The sequence below is a fragment of the Fundulus heteroclitus genome, chromosome 21 (genome assembly GCF_011125445.2).
Source record: "Fundulus heteroclitus isolate FHET01 chromosome 21, MU-UCD_Fhet_4.1, whole genome shotgun sequence".
NCBI classification, from domain to species: Eukaryota; Metazoa; Chordata; class Actinopteri; order Cyprinodontiformes; family Fundulidae; genus Fundulus; species Fundulus heteroclitus.
Window position 1 is genome coordinate 33,321,299 of NC_046381.1, and position 9,325 is coordinate 33,330,623.

Genomic DNA, 9,325 nt, shown 5'->3' on the forward strand with positions numbered 1-9,325 from the left:
TGTTTATTCTATAAGTAGATATACATCTAGATTGGGTTTGTGATGGAGATATTACATGGGAGATCAGCTTGGGTGTGTACAGACTTACAGCGCCTCCTACAGTCTCAAAATGTTATTTTTATCAAAAACATTTTATTTTTAATTTTTAAAACCATTTATTTTTTAATCGTATTTTTATGCATCTATCAATCTTATATAGAGATATTTACATGGATCAGACCTGTCATTATATTCGTTTATTATGCCACTTTTGAATGTTTTGCTTTCTCCATATAGATGATGCACAGCTGCACAGATTTGTCTCTAGACGTGGACTAACGTATTATCAGTATTATATGTGCCAGTGCTCTCAAAGCCAGTTCCAGAGTTGATTATGGAAACATGTTTACTGCTAATGTTTGCAGCTTGATATGTGTAACTTTCTGACCACATAAGGTGCATCTGATGATTCCTGGTCTATTCCAGCTGCTGTGCACTTAAATCAGGGGTGGGTGGTGTGCTTAGGGACATTCAGCTTGCTAATAAAATACTTACTGATCAAATTCTGTGTCGCAGTGTTTTTTTCTTTTTTATACTAAAATCATCACAAACCTATGCCACTGTGATGTTGCTGCCACCTAGTGGACAGAAGAAAGCATGACAACGTCAAATCCATATGTGTATAAGTCACCTTGAATGTACATAAATCATCTTAAATCTCTGCTTTATTTTCTTTTTCTTTATTATTTTCGATCCACTGTATATATGTGGACACGCTGTATATACCTTATGTACCTTTTCCTCCTTTTGGCACCTTCTTTTGATTATTGAGCCGATATGACAAGTGAATTTCTCCACTGTGAGATCAATAAAGTATATCTTATCTAATCTTATGACAGCCTCACTAAATCAGGAACAGCATCTGCAACATACAGGTGCCTCTCTGTAAAATAGAAATTCCCAGTAAAAGGCAACTTATTTGAACTTATTTCTGTTAATCTTAAATATGACTTACCGCTCCTGAAAACCCCCAAATTTTAGTTTCACAGAAATTGTTAACATTAAATAAGACCAATAAAAATAAATACACAATGTGGCAGGACGATATAGAAAAAAGCATATTGATAAAATAGAAATATTGATCAATATCGATCATTATTAACAAATTCAAAATGTATATTGTAAGTGCAGTCCGGCCATTTTATGCTGTTGCTTAGCGACCTATTTTAGATACAGAACACAAACACTGAATTCAAACTTAATCCTTTATTCAACCAACTTTTTTTTTGTACCAAAACTGCAAGTTTTCTAAAAAAAAACAAAACAAACTAATGCGTGTTCTCTGAACTCTTTGAAGGGGGTGGAGCTTAGTGAGGGAGCGTTCCTGGCTCTGCGTTTGTGATTGGTTGGGAAGATGTAGTGACTGTAATATTAACCTACATGATAGACTAGAATGCAAAAGGAAGGAAAACTCATTTTATTACACTTTTTACTGACCCCCCCCCCCCTCTCCCTATCATCAATATGTTATTGAATTATTGTCCAGCCCTAATACACAATTTTAGGAGGCAGCGGCCCTCAAACTGGGGTCCCTGGACTCCCAGGGGTCCGCGAACCACGGGTGGGGGGTCTGTGAAACACATGTTGTTGAGTTTAGTAAACACTACGATATTTTCAGTCATGGTACTCATATACAGCTCAAACTGCATGACGAAACCGCAGGGTTTAAAAGTTCACTGCTGGACAACTATTTAACTCCGTCCACTTTATCAGGTAAGGTAAAAGCCAAATCATCTAAAATTAAGAAGTATGAAAACAACTACATCGAGTTTGGCTTTATCCAGAATGAGGATCTCATCTCCACCAAATCTCTTATATTAAGTGTATTTATATATATTTTAAAAACATACATAATTCCTAATGTATTTAACAGTACAAAAGGCTGTTTTAAATCCTATCAGCATGAGGAACCCAAAGGGGGAACATTTTTACCGCTGCTCGGCCTGATGTCAAAACGACCGGCGGCCAAACACAGACAGCCTGTACTGAACATGGACCATAGACGTGGTTTTTAGCAGGCCTTCATCTCTACTCATCATTCTATTTTTGATTTGAACTGATTTACTGAAGATCATTAACATCTTGATGATTTGCTAATGTCACCAGTACATTCTACAAAAAGCAGCTGCTTCATGTTCTCAGGAATAAACGGCAACAATCTAGAAACCCTGTGTGCTAGAAGGTCAAATAAAGCCATCCACGATCAGTGGTCATAGTCACTTTATTTTGTAAAACATATGAGAACATCTTGTTCACTGATATCAGTATCAACATTGTAGAGAAAGACGGAGATTTATCTCGACTACTGACCCGTTATCAGGCACTTGAACTTTTGTCTTACAAAAAGACTAACATTAGAGAGATTTCTGCTGAGGTTGCATTTTTTCACCTAAGCGGTTTTTGGTTTTGTGCTTAGCGCAACTCTACGGTCAGTGTGCCAGCACTATTATTAACTCAACTTATCTAGACCGACTACATTCCTCGACACTTGGAGCCTTCAAAGTCCAACTGCTTCGCCGGAGGCACTAAGCCGTCACCAGCGGACGCTTCTGTTCAGGACTCCCACAGCTCGGCCTTCTTGAAGACCTCCTGAACGCCGTTACACACAGAGCCTTCTGCTACATGCGGTGGATGTTGCTGTGATCCATGAACTGTTTCAGGTTGTGCAGGTTGTCCCACCACTTGAAGAGGAACGTGTCGGCGATGAGGCTGAACCAGGGGGTCACCTCCAGCTCCTTACGCTTGGCCTTCTCCAGCATTGCTTTTAGCTCCTCTTTACTCACGTAGCAGTGGCTTTTTATCTCGTTGGGATCTGGACTCAGCTCCACGTCCTATGGAAAGCCAAGAAAGAAAAAAAAAAGTTGTAGTATTAATACATTCAGATGTAAAGTAAATAGTAATATCCTAAACTCTAAACAACCAATTTCCTGAAAATAAAAAGACTATCGAACAACTAGAGCTGGCTGATAATTCAATAACAATATAGATTGATTGATAGATGTATATCGATGATAGAAAAAAGATCAATAAAAAGTTCAATAGATTAACAGTTTTCCTTCCTTTTGCATTCTACCCATCCCAACCAATCACAGCGCAGACCAAGGAACGCTTTGCCCCCAAGCTCCGCCCCCCTTCAAAGAGTTCACAGAGGGCGCGTTCTTTTTCATTTTTTTTATTAAAAACTTGCAGTTTTGGTAAAAAGTTGGTTGAATAAAGGCCTGAGTTTGAATTCAGTGTTTGTGTGTTCTGTATGCAACGGCACAAAATGGCCAGGGCTGCACTTAAAAGATTTGTTTTGAATTTGTTTGAATTATCGACATCCATTTCTATTTTATCGATATGCTTTTTTTTTCCTATGTCATCCATAGACTATGTCACGGTAATTTGCTATGTAATTCATCGTAGTTATAACCTGACGCAATATGAAACAGGGCGAAGGGTGTGAATACTTTGCAAAGGCAACGTAGTGCACAGCGGTTCTTGTCCATCCACCAGGAACGGTATCAGAGCTCAGGGTGAGCAGACCCACCTTCTGCATGAAGAGTATATAATCGATCTCATGCTCTCCCCATACGCCATCGGACTGGGCTTTGTAGTGGATCCGGGTCAAATAAGTCATCTCCTCTGGTGGCACCTGAGCAACAGGAGAAAGGCTGACTCACAGCAAAGACCTCGGCCTCCCATGATCCTCTAGCAGCAGGTGTTTTACCTGCTCCAGGGGGATGCCCAGTTCAGCCTGCAGTCTCCTCTGAGCGGCCCTCCTCACCCCTACGGCGTCCTCCTCCTCCAGCTCGCCGTCTGTGTGCAGGGGGTGGCTGCAGCACGTGTTGGTGAAGCAGCCTGCGACACGCGTACGGACAGAAAAGGGACAGCTGAAGCGATTACCGACAAGCTGCAAAGGCAGCGCGTCTGGAGTTTGACTAACGGACCTGGGAAGGTGATTTTGGCGTCCGACCTCTGCTGCAGGAGCAGCTTCTCGTCGCTGCTGAAGAGGAAGACGCTGAAGGCTCTGTGCAGCAAACCTGCACAGATTCAACAAACAGAGGTCCAGATGTGCTGCTGGGGGGCAGCGGCGCCAGTGCTGGCCTCCAAGCGCAGGCGCGTACCTTTATCGATGTTAGAGTTGAGGTGGCAGTTCTTCTTGGTGTCCGCGCCGATCCTCTGGTCGTTCTCGTCGATGAGGATGCACATCTCGGAGAGCAGCTGGACCTGCTTGTCGTCCAGGTGATCCGTGGCGATCTCCGGCATCCTGGCAGCAGCCTGCAGGCGTCTCACCTCACTGACGGAGAGAGAAACGGGACTTAATACGGAACGCTCCTAAACCGGCGGCTCTACGGCAAATTTAGAAAGAGCGATAAAAAGAGCGATATGCGTAACAGGTATCTGTAACAGGGTAATTTGTTCCAGAGTCTCTGGGCAGCAACTGCAAAAGCCTGATCACCCCACCGTTTATACCTAAGTCAAGGTATAAACGTAAGTGAGCCAAAGAGCCAGTTGTGGCTCAGGAACTGCAGATGGCTGACCCCTAATCCTATCAAAGGCTGAAGCTAAACGTGAAACAGCTTCATTTTTAAATGCAAAAGGTAAAAAACACGATTGGTGACCAATCAGTTACGGTATCTTTGCCAGCATATATCACAGAAATGTATGTGTTTAGTGCAGGAGCCCCTACAGGGGCACTGGCCCCCTGTCTAGAACCGCCCCTGTCAGACCCTGGATCACAGGGTCAGTAAACCCATTCCAAAACATCTGCTCTCTTCTTCTTTTTAAAGTATTTCACCTACACAGAAAAGGATATTCAGGCGGCGAGCTTCAGCCTACGCAGACTCATCTCAGAGTCCTTGCCCCCGCTGAAGCCTCCTCCAGGCGGTGGAGGAACGAAGCTCCCTGCTGCTCAGCTACCCCCCCCCACCACCCTGTTGTCTCTAAACAGCCCCAGGAGCTCCGCAGCACGCTGAGGCCCCCCGCTTACCTGGATATCCGTCTGCTGCAGCTCGTCGCGGAGGGCCCGTGCCGCGCAGAAGCTAGTCCGCTGCTGGCAGGTGCGTTTGATTTCAGCACGCCGACCGCCTGGCGGGTTAGCACCCGGAGCGCCGCCCACACGGCTGGGGCCATGGCCTGACCAAAACACAACACCAATCACAGGGGACGACGGACCCGGCTGACGGCAAAACCCGGGGCGGAACCGGCAGGGGCGGATCGGGCGAGACTGCGCACACAAGGCTGGAGCTTTACAAGGCAGAAAGAGACCGAATAATGGAAGGAAAGGTTAGAGTAGAGGTTATCTAACCTGCAGTAAATACAGATTCTGGGTCTATTCACTCCTTTGCCTATCTGTCCCTTTCTACCTCTGGTTTGCACCTGTAAACAGATCTCTTTGTACCTCTTTATACAACTATTATTAGCTTATGAGTTTAATATTCTTTGTCGTTATTTACACATCAAGTCTGACCAGAAGGGCATTTGCAACACTCAGATCGCTTCTTTTTGTTTAACCTATTAATTAGCTTTTTATTTTGTATTTGAAGGTGTTTTTTTTATAGAACCCCAATAAAACCTGTGACTTTTACTGAAAAGCAAACCAGGACTTCACAGTTTAAACCAAATGAAAAAGAGAGACCCAGAGTGACCCATGTCCTTTTCTTGTTGCTGATAATGAAAACTTATTCCAGAAGGACAAAATTGGAAACATTTAGGACACTGAGTGCCTGTTTATGTTCCGGATCCACAAACCCAAATTCCTTCCCTCTAAGTAACCAACTACTTTGCTTTAAATATTTAGTCAGTTTATTGCTCAGTAGACAAAAAGAAAACAAACAAAAAGAACAGAAAATTGTTCTTTTCATATTTAGAACATTTAATTTTATTACATTTTTTTGCATATTTGTGGCCTGTGAGTACTTTACTCATGTAATTACTGATCAAAAACGATTAAGTTCTGTTCTAATTATCCTAGTACGTTTCACATAGGAAGATTAATGGGGGCGCACCACCAACTTCCTCCATTTATTGCGTAAATAATCATGGGCTTCTCTGGAAATGTCCACTCAATGTAAACAGTGTTCAGAGGTTCCTTAAACAGCGCTCACATAAAACCGCAATGTTTTTGGAGATTGCTGCGGTTTTAAGACAATAGAAGTGCGCTTTGGTTTTGGAGACTCTTGAACAGGCCATTAGCTTCCGCCTCCAGGTCCAACTGATCCGGGTTAATGATGAAAGCACAAACCATTTAGTGCAGGTAAGACGTCAAGCGGTTACCAAGTTTTAGGAGAACGTTGCTTCAGAAATTCTGAGCAATCCTTTTAAGTGAAAAGGACCAGATCAGCTGTTCTTCCTCCTTAAACCACGGTAAGCTTGTAAACAAACCAAAAAAAAAAATAAAAAAATTTGCACGTGCCCATTAAGCTATGGGTTATTAAGAAGTATTTATTCTGCAGCCTGTAGTTTTACTTAACTGTCTGTCCAAGTTTATAAAAGTAACCGTCTTTTTACTCTTTAACTGATGCCTCTCTCCCTAATCTTGCAACAATCCAGTATTTGGGTTCAAGGACAACAACTTTCCCCAGGAATCAGGGGGCCTTAACAAGAAGACCCATAGTTCTCTGTTCTGTGCCCCAGTGTATAAAGAAGTCCTTTCTGTTATGACGATAAAAACTCTAAACTCTCGCAACAGGAGATTTCTTATCTCACTGAAATAACACAGACTCTGTTCAGGGGCTTTCATGATATGGCTTCAAGGAGGACAGAAACAGAGGATCACTGTTGCACGTTTCATTTGTCCCTGTGGGCTGATAATGTTGTCCTGATGTTGCGTTCCCAGTTCTAGTTCCAGTTCCGAAATATCGGCTTCCGGTCGGAAAAAACATCAACTGTAACAGCCCCTTAAGTCGGCCTTTCCCTTCGGAAAGTCAGAGACATTTTTTTTAAGGACCATTGTCAGATCCAATAGGGCAGCGCCTCGCATCGACAACAGTAAGCTGTGATAAAAAATATTTATTTTACAAGACGCCGTTGTAAGAGCGTGTCTAAAATAAATGCTACATGCAGCGGATGCGACTCTGCAACGAACAAATTCAAAGTGCTGCTTGCATGCGGAAAATACAGCTTTAAAAAATACTTTTGTTAGAGGTACTACGAACAAAACTACAGCTTTCCTGGCCGTCGCCATGTTGGAATCATACTATACTATACATTAATATAGCAAAAGCTGCAGAAAAGTATCTGCTATTCTCAAACCTGAATATATTCTTTGTTACAAGTTTTTATACCGGAAAACAGTTTTTTTTATAGCTTTTATACACGATTTTATACTTCTTGTTGATTCAGATTCAATAAAACATTAATATTTTAGCTTTTAGGGTTCCTCCGTTACAGGGGTCCAAACTTTTCATCACATGGGCCAAAATTATAAAAATTGTATAAGAAAAAAAAGAAGCTAAAATCACATTAGGATTTACCGTAGATAATTTTTACCCGGATCACAAAATATGAGCATGCAACACCTTAATTAAATTAGAAAGGTGTTCTGTGGGAAAGGGATGTATAAATCATTGCAGATCCAAAACTTCAAAGGGGTTTTGCACATTTGACAGTTTGCAAATTCTTTTGGGCACCATAAATCTTTTTCTTTTTTGTCTATTCTCAGTATTAAAAAACAGGATTTGGGTATTGCTTGGAAAACAGCTGGCGATTTTAATAAATTAATTAAAAGCAGATTTTGGTGCACCAAAGTCTGCTTTTAATTAACTGGATGGATGTGGTCCTATTTACTATGAATGAGATTGTAAAAAGTGTGGTTATTAAAAGACAAATACTTTATGTTGTACCTAAACGTTTCAGTTGTAAGAAGATCTTAACTTGTCTGTAAAATTTTGCCCAAATTAAGAATAAAGTCAAATGGCCCCCGGGCAACGCTTTGGACAACCCTTCTCTATTGATTTAAATCCCAGACAGCACTCATAACTATATCTTTCTCACAGAAAAAACTGCATGTGTAAAAGGATAGTTGTTGTACTTTTACCGTCTTAAATTAAGTGGTTCATTTCTACACAAGCAGCATTTCCTCTATTCACACTCCATCTTGGAGCTCTTAGTTTCTTCCATTTGCTTGAAAGGTATAGGCTAAACATTTTAAATGATATTTTGTTTAAACATTATAAGAAGTTAATGTCTCTCTGCCATCTTCATTAAGCAAAATTTTGGGTAAGTCGGTTCCGGAGGCTAAAGCTAATAGAAAAGTTTGGAGGCAAGGGCAAATCAATAAAGTAGTGTCTATTTAAAACTTTAGTTTTACTTTTGAAACTGGATTTACATCTGTATTGATTACTTTGAAAGGAAACATGTTCTGTTCTTGGTGAGTGTTTCATATAGGAAGAACATGGATGGTGCACCATTTCCCACCTGTATTTCCTGTGGATAGAAATAATCAGCCTGTAGCGTGCAAACGTTAGAATGGTTTAAAGGTTAAAACATGGCATTTGTGTAAACTGGTTTGCTGTTTTTGAGATGGGAATTGTACAAACCTGCTTTGATCTGGGCCCTTCTTAGATTAGCCTTTAGCTTTAATAGCTTCAGCCTCCAGCTAATCTGGATCTATACTAAATGGAGACAGCAGGAGAGTCATCTGCTGCAGGTAACATATTAACTACCTGTGACATTTTAACAGAACCTCGGATGAAAAAGTCTGAACTAACCTGAACAATCCCTTAATGGTTGAGTCAGTGATTTTTTTTTCTTTTTAGATGGCTGCCATGTGTATCTACCCAAATATGACACTACCTACAGTTTAGACAAACCATTATCTCAAGACTTTCAAAACTGCATGCCAAAAAAAAAAAAAAAAAAAAAAAAAAAACTTGGAACCTTGTAGTTTGGTCCCATTACATGCTACAGGTCATAGTATTCTCCGTTTAGTCGTATATTGAAGATCATTTTGATGCTGATTCATTCCAATAAAATCCATTTCGGGTTTTCCCGTCAACGCAGACTGTCAACACGCCATCAGCACACTGCGCCACCCAGGCCTCAAACAACCGAACGTCAGTACGCACCGTCAGGAGGCACGCACGCACGCACGCTCGCCTCGCAAACACACCGATAACATGATTTGTTGATTTGTTACTTACAGAGCACGCTGTGCACCGCAGCAGATCCAAAAAGCGCCCCCCCCCCTGCGTCTGTTTAGATCTGCTTGCGAGCAGACTGCCAACGAGCACGCGCTCTCGCTCCCCGCCTCTGACGTTACGGCTTCTCATTCGCCGTCGAAGCGGCAGCGTGACCGCTCATT

At 41.7% G+C, this 9,325-nt stretch overlaps 1 protein-coding gene across 4 annotated transcripts; it reads right to left on the bottom strand.

Moving 5' to 3' along the window:
• Nucleotides 1–2,241: 2,241 nt before the first annotated feature.
• idi1 (isopentenyl-diphosphate delta isomerase 1) lies at nucleotides 2,242–9,282 on the bottom strand. Of its 4 annotated transcripts, none has more exons than XM_012865032.3 (7): nucleotides 9,165–9,282; nucleotides 5,012–5,157; nucleotides 4,146–4,318; nucleotides 3,969–4,061; nucleotides 3,749–3,879; nucleotides 3,569–3,673; nucleotides 2,242–2,870 (listed from the first exon to the last, which is right to left on the bottom strand). In XM_012865032.3, the coding sequence occupies exons 2-7, from the start codon at nucleotides 5,152–5,154 to the stop codon at nucleotides 2,658–2,660; spliced, it is 858 nt and encodes a 285-aa protein (XP_012720486.2). In that variant the 5' UTR covers nucleotides 5,155–5,157; nucleotides 9,165–9,282; the 3' UTR covers nucleotides 2,242–2,657. The 4 variants fall into 4 exon arrangements, with proteins under 4 accessions (XP_012720486.2, XP_012720485.2, XP_021173470.2 ...); XM_012865031.3 differs by having other exon boundaries at nucleotides 5,012–5,248; nucleotides 9,165–9,280; XM_021317795.2 differs by having other exon boundaries at nucleotides 5,012–5,268; nucleotides 9,165–9,218.
• Nucleotides 9,283–9,325: the final 43 nt, after the last annotated feature.

Bases quoted from the DNA above. Each gene is read 5' to 3' on its own strand.
- idi1 (XM_012865032.3), bottom strand. From the start codon at position 5,154: ATGGCCCCAGCCGTGTGGGCGGCGCTCCGGGTGCTAACCCGCCAGGCG. The intron at 4,062-4,145 runs GTACGCGCCTGC...GAATCTGTGCAG, and splicing joins CAACTCTAACATCGATAAAG to GTTTGCTGCACAGAGCCTTC. The intron at 3,674-3,748 runs GTAAAACACCTG...CCTGTTGCTCAG, and splicing joins TGGGCATCCCCCTGGAGCAG to GTGCCACCAGAGGAGATGAC.